Consider the following 19,979-nt stretch of genomic DNA (forward strand, 5'->3'; position numbering starts at 1 on the left):
TTTGACTTTTTAATCTTTAGGTTTTAGCATGTTTGTATGTATAAGGCTATATCAGTATCTTAATGCCTGAAAGCATTGCTTATCAAATTTTTTTTTAAGATTTTATTTATTTGACAGACAGAGTAGGCAGAGAGGCAGACAGAGAGAGAGATGAGGAAGCAGGCTTCCTGCTGAGCAGAGAGCACGATCTCAGGACCCTGGGATCATGACCGGAGCCAAAGCAGAGGCTTTAACCCACTGAACCACCCAGGCCCCCACTTATCAAACTTTTAATGTTCATGTAAATCACCCCCTGAGAGTATAGCAGTGAACACTGAAATTTCCTCATGAGAGAAATTTTCTTGAATGTTCTATGTAGATAGTCATTGCCTTTGTATACTGGGGGTGGGGTGGGAAGAGTAGCAGGGGACAATTTCTCCAACCCCCCCCTGTATTTATATTTCTTTTTTTTTCTTATTTCATTGCATTATTAGAACTTCTAGCAGCATGTTGAATAGTCTCATTGATAGTGATTCTCTGACAGGAATGTAAAACTGATACATCCATTGGTATTATTTACAAAATTTTTAAATATGAAAACACCTTGAAGTAATTATTCCTTTTAGAAATCTAGTCTTCTGAAACTCTTAGACATGTGTACAAAGATTTATGTACAGAGATGTATAAAAATGCGTATTAAAACACTGCTTGCTTGTAATGGAAAAATTATAAGTGACCTAAATGGCCATTAGTAGAAGAATGAATAAATTGTGGTATAGTCAGACTATGGGCCACTGTGCTACTGTCAAAAAAGAGATGGTCATAATATTGCTATGTCATGTTATTAAGAGAGAAACACAAGTTGTAGAAGAGCATTTATTGGCTGATGCATTCTGTATTTTAAAGTTCATGTGTGTGTGTGTGAGAGAGGTGTGTTTGAAGTACACAGAAAAAAGTTTGGGAAGCTTACACACCAAACATATTAATAGTGTATATCTCTGGTGAGGGTAGTGGTATTGACAGGTATTTTGGGGCTAAGTATAGGGGAGGCTTTTCTGTTTCCTGTTTTCAGTTTCTTTTATGTATTGTTTACACCTTCTGTACTAAATACTTAGCTTTTAAAATTTGAAAATAATGAAAGTAGAGAGGAGGAGAAAAAAGCAAAAGACACTCCCAGTCAACAGAAAGAATTAGCTGAAAGAATACCAGGGAGAAGCAGGGAGCAGACAAATCCAAATCATCCAGTGGTCAGTAAAATTTTCTTAAATAGGCAGTCTGTGAACCTGGAAAAAATCAGATGGTACAAAGGTGTATATGGTGCAATAAAATACCATCTCACACCATTTAGGATAGCTACTCTCAAAAATAAAACAGAAAATAACAAGTTATAGATGATGATGTGCAGAAATTGATTGGAACCCTTCTGTACTATTAGTGGGAATGTGTTGCTGCCTTGAAAAACAGAATGCTGATTTCTCAATAAGTTGAAAATAGAATTGCCATATGATTCAGTAGCTCCGCTGCTGGATATACACTCAGAAAGAATTAAAAGCACAGTCTCTAGGAGTTAACTGTACATTCATGTTCACTACAGCGTTATTCACAGTAGTTAAAACACTAGAAGAACCCAGGTGTTCATCTGTGGATGGGTGGACAAGCAAAACATGGTACATACATACAGGGTAATGTTACTCAGCCTTGGAAGGAAGGAAGTTCTCACACACACTTCTTAACATAGATGCCCCTGACTTTATGCTTAGTGAAATAAACCAGTCCCCAAAAGACAAAATGCTATATGATCCATTTCATATGATGTGCCTGGAGTAGTCAGAATCGTAGAGACAGAAAGCAGAAGGGTGGTTTCTGGCGACTAGGAGGGGAAAGAGGAAAGGGGTGTTACTGTTTAATGGGTATAGAGTTTCCGTGTTACAAGATGAAAAGAGTTCTGGAGATGGATGGTGGTGATGGTTGCCCAAAAAATGAGAATTTACTTAATATCACTAAACTGTACACTTAAAAATGGTTAAGATTGTACATTTTCTATACTGTTGATTTTACCACAGTTTTAAAATTTGAGGGGAAGAGTCCAGCTCTCTTTATTTGCCAGTTTCCCAGTTACACTCTTGTGAGGTAACCACTGGAAAGTGTTTTCTGTATATTCCTCAATGCATCAGTAGTTAGTTACAGCTCTTTCTTTTGAATTCCCATCTATAACACTTATTAAGCATATCTTTATTATCGGTCTCCCTCATAGCATCCACTAAAGTGTCTTTGTGTTAGTAGCTGCTTACTGAATATTTGTTTAGTGATTGAGCCTGTGAATGAATTGAGTGGTCCCAGAAGGCACAAGAATCGGGGAGCTCTCTGTGTATATGGACTGAGATGTATATAGTTCTCTCTTTCAGTCGCCCAGTGCAGTCTTCTCCCACTTCAGTGTGGCTGAGAATACTCTTGAGACAACTTGTTCAAGTGCAGAGTTGTGGCCTCATCTTTTGCAGTTCAAGCATGTGGTGAGAGCCCAACTATTCAACATTTTTCTAAGGCCCACTACTCAACTTTGTGTATCCCTTCAAATAGTCTGTGGATCTCACTCAAAGAAGCCTCATTCCTAGTCATTTGTATGCTCCTACAAGGCTTTACGAATTGAATTCACCTATTTAGGGAGCATTTCTAATGTACTTATGGTATCAAGTAAAAGTAGTTGTCCTTGAAGCCTTCGTACTTTCTCTGTTGAGGTGTGGTACAGTGTTCATCATAGTAATATTGGGACACCATGCAAAGACTAAGTATGTTCAACCTTGTTAAGGAAGGAGAGCCTATATTTAGTAAAGATTTTTGTGAATTCTTCAAAATAAAAAAAAATTACATGTAGAGCACAGTTTCTTAAATTTTAAGGTCTTTAAGGATTATAAGACCCCAAGTTTGAGAAACATTGCTTTGGGATTGAGTTCTGTGATTACAGAGGCAACTGGTAAACATGAACATGAATATGAATGCTAAAATTACATGCTATTAAAACTTCATGTTGTCATAAACATTTAAAAGCAAATTTTAAAACTCATGCAGAAAATTTACATATAATAAAGAATGAATTTATGAACTGTTGGAGAAACAATGGTACAAAACCTTGAATCTGTGAAAAACTTCAGAATCCTTGAAAAAATTCTTATCCTGAACATCTTTACTGTTATAGTGCTGATTAATGGAAGTTTTAGAATTCAAGTAATCATCTATTACAACAAATACACATTTAGCATCTATTATGGTTTAGGCCACTAGGGTTTCAGTGGTAAATAGGGCAGTGATGGCCAAGAATGGGAGGAGAAGTGGGTCAGGAAGTGTTTTTTGGTTAAGATCTGAAGGATGAGTTAAGTTTTAGCCAAATTGAGGGATAGAGTTAAGGAAATGCGATGAACTGGACTTCCCTACTTCTCCAGCTTCATCGCAGAAGGTCTACAGAACACTCATGAAAGAAATTGAAGAAGACACAAAAAGATGAAAGACCATTCCATGCTCATGGATCGGAAGAATAAACCTTGTTAAAATGTCTATACTGCCTAGAGCCATCTGTACTTTCAGTGCTGTCCTCATCAAAATTCCACTGGCATTTTTCAAAGAGCTGGAACAAATAATCCTAAAATTTGTATGGAACCAGAAGAGACCCTAAATTGCTAAGGAAATGTTGAAAAGGAAACACAAAACTGGGGGCATCACGTTTCCTGATTTCAAGCTTTACTACAAAGCTGTGATCACCAAGATAGCATGGTACTGGCACAAAATCAGACACAGACCAGTGGAACAGAGTAGAGAGCCCAGATATGGACCCTCAACTCTGGTCAAATAATTTTTGACAAAGCAGGAAAAAATAACCAGTGGAAGAAAGACAGTCTCTTCAATAAACAGTGCTGGGAAAATTGGACAGCTATTTGTAGAAGAATGAAACTTGACATTCTCTTACATCATACACAAAGATAAACTTGAAATGGATAAAAGACCTCAACATGAGGCAGGAATCTATCAAAATCCTAGAGGAGAACGTAGGCAGTAACCTGTTCGACATCGGTCATAGCAACTTCTTTCTTTTTCTTTTTCTTTTTTTTTTAAGATTTTATTTATTTATTTGACAGACAGAGACCACAAGTAGGCAGAGAGGCAGGCAGAGAGAGAGTGAGAGAGGGAAGGAGGCTCCCTGCTGAGCAGAGACCCCGATGTGGGACTCAATCCCAGGACCCTGAGATCATGACCTGAGCCGAAGGCAGCGGCTTAACCCACTGAGCCACCCAGGCACCCAGCAACTTCTTTCAAGATATGTCTCCATTTTCAGGATCGAGACAAACCATAAGAGACTCTTAATCTCACAAAACAAACTGAGGGTTGCTGGGGGGAGGGGGAGTGAGGAGAGGGTGGTTGGGTTTATGGACTTTGGGGAGGGTATGTGCTATGGTGAGTGTTGTGAAGTATGTAAGCCTGACGATTCACAGACCTCTACCCCTGGGCAAATAATACATTATATGTTAATAAAAATGATAATAAAAAAAAGATATGTCTCCAAAGGCAAAGGAAACAAAAATGAAAATGAACTTTTGGGACTCCATCAAATCAAAAGCTTCTGCACAGCAAAGGAAACAGTCAGCAAAACAAAGGGGCAACCCACGGAATGGGAGAAGATATTTGCAAATGACACTGTAGACAACGGGCTGATATCCAAGATCTATAAAGAACTCAAACAACACACACAAAACAGATAATCACATCAAAAAACGGGCAGAAGACATGAACAGACATTTCTCCAAGGAAGACATAGAAATGGCTAACAGACACATGAAAAAGTGTTCATTGTCATTAGCCATTAGGGAGATTCAAATCAAAACCACAATGAGATACAACCTTACACCAGTCAGAATGACCAAAATTAATAAGACAGTAAATAACAAGTGTTGGAGAGGATGTGGAGAAAGGGGGGAACCCTCTTACAGTGTTGGTGGGAATGCAAGTTGGTGCAGTCACTTTGGAGAATAGTGTGGAGGTTCCTTAAGAAATTAAAAATAGAGCTACCCTATGACCCTGCAATTGCACTCCTGGGCATTTACCCCCAAAGATATAGATGTAGTGAAAAGAAGGGCCATCTGTACCCCAATGTTCATTGCAGCAATGGCCACAGTTGCCACACTGTGGAAAGAACCAAGATGCCCTTCAACGGATGAATGGATAAAGAAGATATGGTCCATAAATACAATGGAGTATTATGCCTCCATGCCTCCATGAACATCCAACTTTTGTATCAACACGACAGGACTGGAGGAGATTATGCTGAGTGAAATAAGTCAAGCAGAGAGAGTCAATTATCATACTGTTTCGCTTATTTGTGGAGCATAAAGAATAATACGGAGGACACTGGGAGATGGAGAGGAGAAGTGAGTTGGGGAAAATCAGAGGGGGAGACAAACCATGAGAGACTGTGGACTCTGAGAAACAAACAGGGTTCTGGAGGGGAGGGGAGAGGGGGATTGGGTGAGCCTGCTGGTGGGTATTATGGAGGGCACGTACTGCATGGAGCACTGGATGTGGTGCATGAACAGTGAATTTTGGAACACTGAAAATTAAATAAAATTAAATTTTAAAAAAAGATGAGTAAAATATTCCTGACAATGAAGGTTAGCAAATTTTAGAAAACAGGTTATAGAATTTTTTAAAAAAATATTTCACTTATTTATTTGACAGAGAGAGAGAGATCGCAGGTAGGTAGAGAGGCAGGCAGAGAGAGAAGAGGAAGCAGACTCCCTGCTGAGCAGAGAGCCCATATGGGGCTCCATCCCAGGGTCCTGAGATTATGATCTGAGCCGAAGGCAGAGGCTTAACCCACTGAGCCACCCAGGTGCCCTGGTTATAGAAATTCTTCTATGAATGTTATTAAATCTTTATCATATTTCTTATTCTATCTATAATCTTGTCTATACATGAATATTACTTAAAATATAATGTTTATTTTCCTATTTTGAATGATTCTGTCACTGGAAATAAAGCATTTAAATCTGAAAAAATATATAATTTCAGTCATTTGGCAACTGTGTTCAGAATGTTGCTTCATAGTTATAATTTCTCCTATTTCCTTCTGGAGATTAAGGAAAATGGATTCACCTTCATTGGAATGAAAAGCTTTCTTAAGAAATGTTGGAGGATGCTAATGTATTTTTGCTTTTTTATTTGAGCCAGTACTTACAACAGACTTGTGATTAGATTGTCAAACAACATGGTGAAGAGATTTAAGATTGTTAAAATGCTTGGGTTTTTTTGTTGTTGTTGTTGTTGTTGTTTTTAAGGACTTACATGTAATTTTGTAAATTGTTGAAAAGAAGCTTAAGAACAGCAAGTGTGCAGTTTAACATAAAATGGGTAGAACTGATTTATTTCTCTACTTAATGAGCTTTTTAAGAATTCCAGTGCTTAAACCTTTAAAATCAAACAATAGAAATTTCAACAATGCAGAGCTAATGTAAATGAAAACTGTTATAATCTTCCAAATAACAGCATAATAAAGTAACCTTGAAACATTGGTGTTGGCCCTACATTGTTTTCTGTTTGAATTGAGTGGCAATTTCCAACGTTGCAAAACAGTGATGGAATTAAGTGATGTTTCCAGTAAAAGAATTTTGCAAGTATAATATGTTTTAGTATTAAATTCTTACTTGTACATTTAGCAATTAAAATTATTCTTGTAATGATGATGGCATTAGAGGGAATAGGGAGCTGTCGAAGAGAATTTGAAGCTTAATTATCTCTTTGGTAACAAAATGCATAATCTTCCATTACAACGCTTATTTTCTTATGGTAATTGACTCATTTACTCTCTGGTTATCAATTTAACTTCCCCAACACAAACATCTGCTCTTACATTGTGTTTAATTGGTGTGAATACTAGCTACAGAGAAGCTAAAATCCCAAGAACATTTTAAAGGCAATATTTTATAATTCATGAAAGGGAAAAGTAAATGATGAATTGAACATTGTTAGCATTTATTTCTAATAGTCTTTGAAAATCTGTTTACTAAAAATGCATACTAATGTTATATTAATTGGATTTTTTTGAGAAGGGTTTTGCTGTATTTTCCAGAATCACTTACTCTGCCTAAGGGGGCATCTCAGTCCTTTATACTCAAGGATATAGCAAGCACTTCCTCAGAAACCTGGTACCTGAGGGTTAAGATCACAGGCTTTGGAGTTGTTTTTTCAGTATGTTACCATTTAATCTAAAGAAGAGGGACAGGGATGAATTGTGTGTGTGTTTGTTTACAATTTTTAGAATGAAAAGCTAACCCTTAAAATTTTTATATGGCTACCTATGGGACAGAACAGGCTGGGGAAAACAGGGTTAGAAGCAAGATTTGTTTGAATATACCTTGTTTTTGTGGATTTGAAATTTTACAAAGTAATTCTAGAAAGGGGAAAGTAAAATGGGAACAAATGACTATAAATGTGTATCTAGTTTGTAGTATAGCTACACAGAAAGCTACAATTCCAAGTGGAAGTTATTATTACAAATAAATTTAAAATAGTAATTGAACCATATATACCTAATGAGATATACTCTAAAGACAAAACTGCAAAAATCTTCAACTGTTTTCTGTTATTTTTGGTGTGGAGATATTAGTGTAGTTATTCTTAGACTACTGAATAGAAGGTAAAACCTGGAGGTAATTAAGTTGGCGTCATTGAGAACGGATTTTTAGCATGAGAGAAAAGAGATACAGACGTAAGATTATTAAGATCCAGTTAAAACCTATAGCCCTGAATTTAATTGGATAACACAATGAAATCATGATGAATTTTTTATTTAAAAAGTACATAATTCCTGGTTTTGTCCATAAGTAAGGCCTAAAAACAGTGACCAGAAGATACTAAAGATGAGTAAGGTCCTGTTAAAAAGGATTCAAGCTTCCATTAGTCAGAGATGGGATAGTTTGAGAATCAAAAGAATAATAATTTGCATGGATTGAAACAACTCAAATACATTTTAATCCATAAATTCATAAGAATACTTTTTTAAAAAACCTTTCAGTGATTTCCTTCAGTCAGAATGGTATTAGAGAACCAGACCATTGTTTTGAAAATTGGTAAGTAAAGGGGAAAAAAATCAGGCATTTAGCCTGCACTTTCTATGAGAGGTATATTTAAAGATAACCAAATAATTGATGAGGGGATATTTCTCTTTATAGAAGGGATGATGGAGTAAGAATATTACTATTTGGCAATATTTAAGACTGTTAACTTCACAAAAAGATAGTCACACATTATGAACTCTCCTGAAGGACCATGACACTACTTATGAAGTAGTCTTGAAAAAATAAAAAGGAAGAGCCTAACTCCAATCAAGCTTCTACATTTAACTGTTAAGTGCAGGACTAATATGTTAAATCCACCATGGCATGCAGTCAGCACAGGAAACTTTATAGTTAGTTGTATTCTACAACTAACTTCTACAGCAAACAAATTGCAAACAAAGACAGGAGATAAAGGAAGAACCTGTGGATTAAAAGAAACATAAGAAGTAAATTAATATTAATGAATGTACTTGGTTTACCCAATTCAAATAAATCATTCCTTTAAAATGTAGATTGAGATATTGAGAAATTATTGTAGATACCAACCTGATGATTTGTTTAGAAATGGGGATTTTTTCTTTTATAGTGGAACTTCCTTAAAAATTTATGTATAAAATAAAGTAATACTGAGAATTTTCTTTCAGAGTAATTGGAGATAGACATGGGTTGGGTTAGGATGTGGATGGAGCAGCACCAGCCATGAGTTGGTAATTGTCGAAGCTATATGACAGGTGCATAGGGTTTATTGATATTTTCTCTGTAGTAAAAAGTTAGAGAACATAGGGTTTAAAGCCAAACTGCCTAGGTTCAAAATCCAGATCTGTTGCTAAGTTTTGTGACCCTATGGAGCTACTTAGACTCTCTCTGTATGTTAGTGTCCTTGTCTATAAAATGGAAATAATATAATAATACCTAGATAATAGGGTTGTTGTGGGAAATAATGATAATAAGTTGAAAATATTTGTGAATGTTACCCATTATGGTACACTAAATATGTAAACTAAAATTTTAAAGTTGCTGTTGGCTAGAGATCTTGGTATGTTTAGGAATAGTTCAGTTGAGTTTCTTGTTTAGTGTAGGAGCAGACTGAAACCCGTGGCCAGCAAATGTCTACTGGTAGAACTAGAACCAGAACTCAGCTAGAAGTCTCTTGACTTCAGTCATTGCAGTGGCTTCACAGTAAATCATTATTGAATAATATTCAAATAAACTTAAGTATCTGATCTTAACATTTAGGATCAAAAACATATTAGTTTATAGAGGGTATTATGCTTAGCGAAGTAAGTCAGTTGGAAAAAGACAGCTATCATATGATCTCCCTGATATGAGGAAGTGGAGCTGCAATGTGGGCGGTTTGAGGGGTAGGAAAAGAATAAATGAAACAAGATGGGCTCAGGAGGGAGACAAACCATAAGAGACTCTTAATGTCACAAAACAAACTGAGGGTGGCCGAGGGGAGGGGGGAGGAAGAGGGTGGTAGGGTTATGGACATTGGGGAGGGTATATGCTATGGTGAGGGCTGTGAAGTGTGTAAACCTGGCAATTCACAGACCCGTACCCCTGGGGCTAATAATACATTATATGTTTATAAAAAAAAATTAAAAATATAGATGTATTAGTTTTTTCCTGCTTCTAAAATTTATTGCACTTCAAATGAAAACTCAAGTTTGTTCTTGTTTGTCTGTTTTCTTTGAGAAGGAACAGATATATGTGAACAAAGATGAGTCTAAATTCTTCTGGTATTAAAGAAAACTTAATGAACAATGTTTAGGGAAATTTTGAGGAAATAAAGGAATAAAAGGAGAGTACTTGTTCTACCAAATATATAAAAATATATAGTTATAGTCATTAAGTTTGTGGTTCTGGTGCAGGAATAGACAGATCAGTGAAACCACTTAGTTTCCAGAAACAACTCACGTTCATGAGTACTAGGATTTTAATATTAAAACTACCTCAAGGGGTGCCTGGGTGGCTCAGTCAGTTGGGCGGCTGCCTTCAGCTCAGGTCTTAATTCTGGGTCTGGGGATTGAGCCCCACATTAAGCCCCGTGTTGGGCTCTCTGCTCAGTGGGAGGCCTGCTTCTCCCTCTCCCTCTGTCTACTTGTGCTCTCTGTCTCCTTCAGATAAATAAATACGATCTAAAAAAAACAAAACCTACTTCAAATCAGGTACTCTTATTGGCACTACTGAGGTTGTTGCCATTTAGAAAAATGTAAAGCTGGATATTTAGTAATGTCCAGATTATCTCATTGACATGCTACAAGAAAATGCAAGTGAATTTATAGTATGGAAGCAGGGAAGACCTTTGGAGTAAGAATAATAAAATATAGGTGCTAAGAAAAATGGGAGGACTGATAAATTTTATCACATACAAATTGAAAACCTTGGTAGAATGGGTACCTTAAGTAAAAGACAAAAGAAAAAACAGAAGAAATACTGGCAGCATTATGAGACCTACTCTATTAGTCCAGGGCCGGGCAGGAGCCAGAAATCACACCAGGAATTTGAACAAGAACAGTTTAATATCAAGAATTATTAACTAGTAAAAGTGTTTTAACTACTAAAAAGAACAAAATAGGACTCTAAAGAATACAGAAATAGTAAATATAAGGGTCAGATACTACCTTGAGAGCCAAAGGAGGGAATCAAAAAAGTGAACAGACTTGGACAAGGGCCTCCCTGTTTGAGGTTGCAGTTCAGACCTTGGAGAGGACATAGTTCCTACCAGAGGACACAGCCATGGGCCAGGCTGGTCCACAGATTTCCTTCTGGATTCCACAGACCTGAGCGCATGTGTGGAAAGTTACCCACTGGGATGCCACAGACTGACTGATGATGAGCAGGAAGTTAACTTCTTAAGATTAAACATTCTTTCACTCCTTTGGTTCCTCCCACTTCCTGGGGTTCTACACACTTGCTATACTCTAGCTCTTCATTAGCCCAAATTATAAAGCTTATCTGGACCTCTTCCCAGGACCTGCCCCACTCTAGCCAGTGTCGTAGGCAAGAAAATGAAAAAAAGAGGAAAGCAGATTGGAAAGGAAGAAATGAAACTGTCTCTATTCACAGACACCATGATTGTTTATGGAGGTAATCCCACAATTGTCTGTAAAAAGCTGCTAGAACTGATGAGTCAGTTTAGCATGAGCATAGGGTAAAAAGTTAATATATGTAAATCATTTCACCTCTACGTATTAGCAGTGGACAACTGGAAACTTTAAAAAAAAAATTAAGTACCACTTAACAGTGGCATCCAAAAATGTGAAATACAGAAACACCCAATAAAGTATGAACAAAATTTGTATATTGGAAACTATGAAACAATGATAGGAGAAACTACGGAAAAAATAAATGGAGAGTTAACCCATGTTCAGGATAAGACTGACAGTATTGTTAAAATGTCAAGTTGTAACAAGTACAACATAATCCCAATCAAAATCCCAGCAGGCTAAGCACGTTTTAGCTCAACTATTGCTGCCTTGTGATACAGGGAGGCTTATCATTTGAAACTTTGAAAGAGGGATCAGTGAGACCACTTGTCAAGGAAGTCCTATAGGAAATTACAACATTTAGTGGGAGTTTAGACTAGATGATCTGCTCTTACTCTTCCAACTCAAAGTCTTACTCTGTGATTTATAAGTCAGTGTTTTACAACTTTGGAGCAAGAAGAAAGAGAAATACTGGAATATTTAGTCTTTTCAAGCATACTTCGCTTTTCCCCAAAGATCCTGTCAGTCTTTCACCCTTAAACACTATTACATGCGATGAGGGATGTTACAAATGGAGGGTGTTATATGACTGAATTCTGTAAGGCCTCTAATGTGACCTTTGTATGCCTTTTTTAAAAAGTTGTTGTTGTTATTTATCAAGCTGATTGAAAAGAAAAATAATGTCAGCTTACTCATTTTTTAAAAATTTTGCTTATGGTTCTTCCAAAATGATATAAGTCTTAGGGAAGTAGTCTTTTAATATTCATTTTTAGATAGCTTAGAATATTCATTTTGTCAATTTCTTCAACATAGTCAATCTAGCAAATATTTACCAACAAGGAAACTCAGAAATTAGAATTATCCTTCCAGCTAATTGTACCAGAATATCAATTCTTAAAGATACTATGTTCCTATCATATATTTTAAATTTTTTAAAAAAAATTTTATTTTAAATAGGCTCCACACCCAGTGTGGGGCTTGAACTCATGACTGAGATGAAGAGTTGCATGCTCTACCAATAGAGCCAGCCAGGCACCCCCTGATACATATTTTAAATATATATTTGTTATATGCTTTGGTAAAAATATCTGAAAGACTTAAATAATAAGTAAAAACCTTTTAAATTCTAGGATTTAAAAAATGCTTGAAATCTGAATAGCTATTTTTATTTTTATTAATATCCTAATTTCCTTTCTGTTTTAAAGCCCAACCCGAATTCCTGAAACAGCCTACTAATATATATGCTCATGAATCAATGGATATTGTATTTGAATGTGAAGTGACTGGGAAACCAACTCCAACTGTGAAGTGGGTGAAGAATGGGGATATGGTTATCCCAAGTGATTACTTTAAGATTGTAGTAAGTATTTTTCAAAGGACACTTATCTCTGAAACCTTTAAATGTCTTTAAATATAATCACTAAGAGATCTGTTGTCTTATATATACTAGATTATGCACTACAGATGAAGACAGGAAAATACACATAGAATGTAATCTCTTCATTAGCTGATGAGAAAGCTGAGCCTAGACATATTTTGGTAGCTTATATAAGATCACATAGCTAGTTAGTAGTTGAACTAAGCCTGATGTCCAGAGCTCCTGACCAACAGTCTGGTATTCCAACTCAAACATGCTAATACTCTTATTAAACACCGTTGTCACTATTTTCTTGGTAATGATTATTCTATGTGTGCACCAGTTGTCTTCATAGCTCTCCATTCAAAGAACAGAAATCTGTCCTTCATACACTGATGCTCAGGCCTTTCAAAAGAAGTATGACCTAGGGTTGGACGATTGTTGTGACAGTAGATAAAAAGATTCTGAAGAAGTAAATAATATTAAATGTTTAAGAATATTCAGCCATTATTGTTTTCTTATTTGAGATATGGTTAAATCCTTAGTAATCCTTATTATTATCATTATCTAAATGCTAGTAATAAAATTATCTAAGTTTTGGTAATAAGGATTAATGTTTTAAGGTGTATACATGGCATTCATAGAAATAATCAGAAGTAATTATGGTTGTTACTGATGTAATGTCTTATAAATTTTTCATATAAGTAATTCATTCTTAGTAGGAATATATTTTCAATTATAAAATGCAAAATTTCATGTTACAAAAAGTAATTCGCAAGTATATTTAACTAATTGAAAAGCAATGTGTTACAGCTAAATGAGCATTTTTACTCTTACCAGTTTTATATTCTTAAAAGTTTTAAAACTATTAATAACAATATTTGACATTTATATAGTAATTTATAATATAAGGGAAGCTTGTATATATGCATCCTCATTTAACTTCTTGTAGACTAGTCTGTTAGAACTAATGATATTAAAGATAATTTTAAGAAAATGCCTTCAATTCACAAATTCAGACTTTTACTATGGTCATGTGTGGTATTTTATGTCAGATACATTTCCAACTAAACGTGTAAGTCTACAACACTGTGGGTAGTACTTTCCATAAGGATTAAGTTCTTAATTGGTTGTGTTTCCTGTTCTAGTCAGTTAAATCAGTACCTTTTCAATAAAATTGAGTTTAACAGGTACGTAGATAGATAATACTCAGTAGCTGAATACAATTTTACTTACTTTTTCTCCCTAGAAAGAGCATATCCTTGAGATTTTGGACTAATGTTCATCAGTCGAATCATAAAATTTTATTTATGTTTTTCTTTCTCAGAAGGAACATAATCTTCAAGTTTTGGGGCTGGTGAAATCAGATGAAGGGTTCTATCAATGCATTGCTGAGAATGATGTTGGAAATGCACAAGCTGGAGCCCAACTGATAATCCTTGAACATGGTAAGAGGGGCTGAAATAGTGAAATGAAAGAGGCTGACTGTGTTTGAGGAACTCGTATCTATCACAGTACTCTAGGATACCTCATGATTAATAACCTGTTTCTAAAGACCAGGATATGGCATAGCTAAGAGGAAAAGAAAGCCATCTAAGTATTTACTGTTGCTTAAAATTGCCTAGAAACACAATTTTGGATAATATTGAAAAGAAGAACTGAACTGTTACAGTCTTACAGAAATGAATGTTCTTCATATTTCAGTCATTTTAATCCCACAAATATATTTCTGCTCTATTAAAAACGAAAAACTTAAAGTACTTTTTGTTTTGCATTGAATTTTTCCAAAATAAAAATAACATGCCTTTTCTAATTATCACATATTTTAAAATGCTTATTATGAATTCAGATAACATTGAAAAATAAAAAAGCAGGGGAAAGCCATAGCCTTTATCAGCCAGAGTCCACTCTGGGGAAATCACACAATAATTTGAACAGATAATCTTGAATATAAAGAACTATTAACTGTAACAGGATTAGAGTAACAAGGGGTTGGCTGGCAAGAAGTAGAGACAACTCTAGTGAACATAAGAATGGCAGATATAGGGGCGCCTGGGTGGCTAAGTGGGTTAGGCCTCTGCCTTCAGCTTGGGTCATGATCTCAGGTCCTGGGATCGAGCCCTGCATCAGGCTCTCTGCTTAGCGGGGGTCCTGCTTCCCTCTCTCTCTCTGCCTGCCTCTCTGCCTACTTGTGATCTCTCTCTGTGTCTAATAGATAAATAAAATCTTAAAAAAAAAAAAAAAAAAAAGAATGGCAAATGTAAAGAGAAGTCACAAGCTGTAGGTCTGAGAGAGAGAGCATTAAGTTCCTCAGGACTGAAATCCAGACTGTGTTGGAGAGGGTGTGGCCATGTTTTACTGGACAACAGAGAAGTTGCTATGCTGTTGGAAACCTGCTCAAAATCCAGGGTCTGGTATGAACAACCAGTCACAAGGAGGTGTCTCCTTGAAGGCATTTGGCTACAAAACCACCAGAGGGTTGGGTGTTGGGAGAAGCTTCTCTCCAGCTGATAAAATTTAAAACATACGTCCTCTGCAAAGAAAAGATAGATAAAGGGCCCATCTTTATTTCTGCAGAGCAGACAATAAGGGATGGATTTGGAATTGAGGGGCAGTAAATTGATAATGGCACATGCTCCAAACTCTGGTTCCTAAGAGTACTACATATGAACATGCACTGATGTGTGTGTGGTTTGATGATGCATTTTCTTGGAACAGTGTGCTGTGAACATCTTGTCATGTCAGTAAATACATAGATCTGTATCAGCTTTTCCATCACTGAACAGTATATTTGCACTTCGTTTTATGTGATTCCCTGTTGCTTAACATTTAAATTGTTTCCTATGTTTTACTGTTATGAACGGTGTTATGCTGAACTTCTTTTTATCATTATTTTCTCATATTTAATTACTAGAAGTTGAGTTGGTAGATAGTCTGTGTCCCATTGATAAGGATACCTGTTGGATGTATTTTTTATTTTTTTAACAAGAAGAGTACTTTTCATTTTGTGCAGTTCTCAAGAGTACATGAAAAAATCATTCTTTAGACATGAAGTCTGGTGTCTGAGTCAAATAAAGTTCAGGTTCCAGTTCGGCCCCGGCTATATATAGCCTAGCTGCAGAAGCTCATTGGTGCAGATAGTGCCTACTCTGGCTTTCCACTAAAATAACATTTTTGGTTTATAAGTTCTTTCTTGAAAATGTATATAAAAAGGAATAAAATACTAGAACTGTTCTTTTTTCTTATGTTTATGATTATATCTTTCCCTATTTATTGAAAAATATTTATAGAAACTTGTCACTTTTTCTTCTTGGCAAATGCCTGAATATGATTGCCAAATCAGGCACTACAGTAGATAGGATTCCTCCTTTTTTTTTTTTTTTTTTTTTTTTTTAGGATTTTTAGGACTAGGATTTAGGATTTTTCTTGGTAAAATTTGTAGATCTCTTGGGGTGATTTACATGGATAAATAAAGGAATTTCAGTATATGTGCGTTTGGGATGATTTACATGAATAAATAAAGAGATAAAGATGATTTACATGGATAAATAAAGGAATTTCAGTGTATGTGTGTTTGGGATTACCATTATAGATTTAACTCTAATATTATAAATGGTAGGCTATGCAAGGAGATCTCTAAACTAATCCTAATTGGATTTTTGTCTGAAAATGTTTGGATCACATAATTATAGTTGCAGTATGTGTTTTTTTTTTTTCCTTTTTGAGACAACATTTCAAAAATAGACATTTTGGGGTTGGCAGAAGTTTTTAGTAACTTTGTCAGGGATGAATTAAGAATGTGTAGATTGTAACAGTCATTTTACTAATGTTGCTGTTTTAATTTGCAAGATAAATATTTATGTGGGAACGCTAAAAGGGAATATAACAGTTTATAAGCTCTGATCTCTGTCTTTCTGGAGTTTATAATATTGTAAAGGATGTAAGAGATGTGTACAATCTAATACCCAGTCCATAATAAGTTTTATTCTTATAATACAAATAAGGCAGCATACAGTTTGGGAGAGAGGAATTCTCTTTGTGTGATCAGGGCAGTTTTTTCATAGAAAGTGTAATCCCTTTTGCAACAGACCTTGAAGGGTAAGATTTCCAGGTGTTAAAAAAAGGGTTAGGGTCCGTATGGAAATAGAACACTATTTAGGAAGTTAGCCTGTGAAGGCTGAATGGGATCAAATTGTTCATGGCCTTGATTGTAAAGAGTCAAATACAATACTGTAGTAAGGCAGTCTGATGATAAAGGCAGGTTTAATTAGAAGAAGTTCATTTGACAGGCATGTGGGTGGCTCAGTTAGTTAAGTGTCCAACTCTTAGTTTCAACTCAGGTCATGATCTCAGGGTTGTGAGAGCAACCCCCAAGTCAGGTTCCTCGGGAGTCTGCTTGAGATTCCCTCTCTCCCTCTGCCCGCCCACCCTGCTTGTGCTAACCCTCACTCTCAAATAAATATAAGATCTTAAAAAAAAAAAAAAAAAGTCCATCTGAAACCAGTCTAACACTAACTGGAATTAAAATAAAAAGTCAAAAAAATAAAAATACAATTATTACACACACACACACACACACACACACACACAAACAAACAAAAGAAGGCAGACTGGAGGAGGCAGCTAGTTGAAGGAATATTGTTACAAGAACCATTGTGAGGTAATTAATTATACTAGAAAAATAGAAAGGATTCTAATAAGATATTAGTGATTTATCTAATCCAGACTTTATGGACTGATTAAATATTAAACACTGTTATAGAGAAGTCAGGGAAACTTGGCAGGTTTTCTCTGGTTGACTGGAAGAGTGGTAATGCCTTTCCAAAACAGAAAAGAGAGGTGAATTGAAGGGGAGGGGCCTTCTACTCATGTAAAGAGTGGGCACAGAACATCCCACTCTTACCTACAATGACAAGCTAAATGATCTGCAAAACCCTAATTTCTCTGAGCCCATCAGAGAGCTCCGATTGCAAAGCAGCCAAGTAACATAAATTTGAAAGACTTGCAGACCTCATTGCCCCAGAGAATGGGTCATTAATTTGACCTTTGGCAGATCATGAGAGAAAGAAATGGCTGACATAAAAGTGGGTAAGAAGAAATCAACTAACGTTTTAACTGATTGTTAAAGACTCTGTATGAACTAGTTTGGAGTACCGGCAGGCCCCAGATGAAAGGGAAATTCATACATGCTTGCAAATGCATTTCCCAGGAATTCCACACAATACTCACTGTGAAAACTGGTGGCAAGGCAGAAACTTGAGAAGTCATTTTGGTGGTGAAGAGGTGAAGGAGGTAATTTATGGCACCTGGGAGATAGGTGCAAAGCCCCTCTCATTTATTCAGACTCCTTTAAGCCTCAAACCAGTGAGGGAGGACAGAAAGCCTTACTTCATAAGTTTCTGGGAGCGGATTAGAAGCAGACCTTTCTGTCTAGAGGGAAGAATCCTCTGGTACATAGGGCCTATCTAATATTGAGGCTGGACAGGGACAACTGAAGATCCTACTTGCCTTATCACCAAGTAACAGACAAAAGCTTTTATGGCTGGGGAGAGGTCAAGAATATAGATCCCTATGTGGTAGAGGTATCCAGAAATGGTTGAAAGCTGAGAGGAAAACAGATAAATTGAGAAAAGCAAAAATAAAATTATGGCTGTTATTTTATCAGAAATGGTGTAAGCCAGAAGACAATGGAGCAGTACTTCTAAAGTCCTAAAAGGAAGAAAAAAAAAGTCAACCCAAATAATATAACCAACAAAAATATCTTTCAGAAATGAACGTGAAATAGAGAACTTTTCAGAACAAGAGCTGAGAAAATTCATTGTCAGCAGACCTGTGCTGCAACAAATATAAATTTCTTTAGGCAGAAGTAGTGTGATACCTGACAGAAACTTGCAGGTCTTCACAAAGAAACAAACAGGCCAGAATGGTTTAAAAACAAAAAAGTAAACGTAAAAGTTTTTCTTATTTTCATCACTTTAAGAGATAATTTACTATCTAAACAGGAGAGCACCAACCTTTTCAGCAAAGGGCTAGACAGTATATATTTTAGCTACTCGACTCTGCCCTTGTACTGTCAGATCAGCCATATAAATCAAAATATCTTGTTCCTGGAAAACTTTATTTGCAGAAAAGAGGGGGCATGTCCTTATTTGCTGATCTCTGATCTAAGGAAAAATAGCTTATAGCATATGAAAATTAAAATATATGATAAAACAGTGAAGTTTTTAATGAAAACTTTTTAACAAAAAATTACTGTAGAAATGAAAATAGTTTATAACAAATATAATATAAAAATATTAACTATCAGTATAATAGTTTCTCAGTATAAATATAGAAAAAAATATATAATTAGAAAGTTAGTTTATAACATACAAAATTAAAATATATGACAAAACTGAAGTTTTTAACAAAAACTTTTTTTATTATGTTCAGTTTGCCAGCATATAGTACATCATTATTTTAACAAAAATTTTTTTAATAACAAAAAAATTATAGTTGAGTTGAAAATAAAACTTGTAAGATCCTTATATCACAGATCATAATATTATATGAAGTAGACTGTGATCATTTAAAAATGCATATCATAAAACTTAGGAGACCTACTAAAAAGCACAGAAAGATTTAGCTAATAAGTGAATAGTGGAAATACAGTGGAATCTTAAGAATTATAAAAGAAGTAAGGAAAAGAGAAAAAAGGACAAAGAATAAATGGAACAAATAAAAAACAACTAACAAGATAGTAGATTTGAATCTATATCTTTTTTTGCATTAAATGTAAATCATTTAGGCCTTAAGTCTCAGACATTTAATAGCACTTAAATCATCCAAAGTATATTCTTTGACTTCAGTGACATTAAACTAAAACTCTGTAAAAGATATTGGAAAATCCTCAAATATTTGGGAATTAAACAGCCTTCTGAATAATGCATAAGTCAAAGAAACAAGTCACAGGAAATTAGAAGCTATTTTGAATTGAATAAAAATGGAAATACAACTTACTAAAATTTGTAGAATGCAGTTAAAAGTAGTGTTTTGAAGGAAACATTTATTTATTTATTTATTTATTTATTTATTTATTTATTTATTTATAGATTTATTTATCCGAGGCAGGGAGAGAGAGTGCACACGAGTGGCAAGGACAGAGTGAGAGGGAGCAAGAATCCCAAGCAGACTCTGTGCTGAGCATGGACCCTGAGATCATGACCTTAACCAAAACAAACAGTCGGGTGCTTAACCAACTGCACCCCTCCCCAGGTTCCTTCCCTTGAAGGAAGCTTATAAAAGCTAGATAAAAAGAGCAAATTAAATCCAAAGCATTCAGAAGAAGAAAATGAC

General features: G+C 35.4%; 1 protein-coding gene across 8 annotated transcripts in view; it reads left to right on the forward strand.

Annotated features, from left to right (window-relative positions):
- The window catches only part of NEO1 (neogenin 1), a 238,380-nt gene that overhangs the window by 117,627 nt on the left and 100,774 nt on the right, over positions 1–19,979 (forward strand). For all 8 annotated transcript variants that reach the window (XM_044231480.1, XM_044231487.1, XM_044231483.1 and 5 more), the window contains exons 6-7: positions 12,493–12,647; positions 13,972–14,092. In XM_044231480.1, coding sequence (XP_044087415.1) covers positions 12,493–12,647; positions 13,972–14,092 — 276 coding nt within the window. The remainder of the gene's footprint in view (positions 1–12,492; positions 12,648–13,971; positions 14,093–19,979) is intronic.

The sequence above is a fragment of the Neovison vison genome, chromosome 13 (assembly GCF_020171115.1).
Source record: "Neovison vison isolate M4711 chromosome 13, ASM_NN_V1, whole genome shotgun sequence".
NCBI lineage: Eukaryota > Metazoa > Chordata > Mammalia > Carnivora > Mustelidae > Neogale > Neogale vison.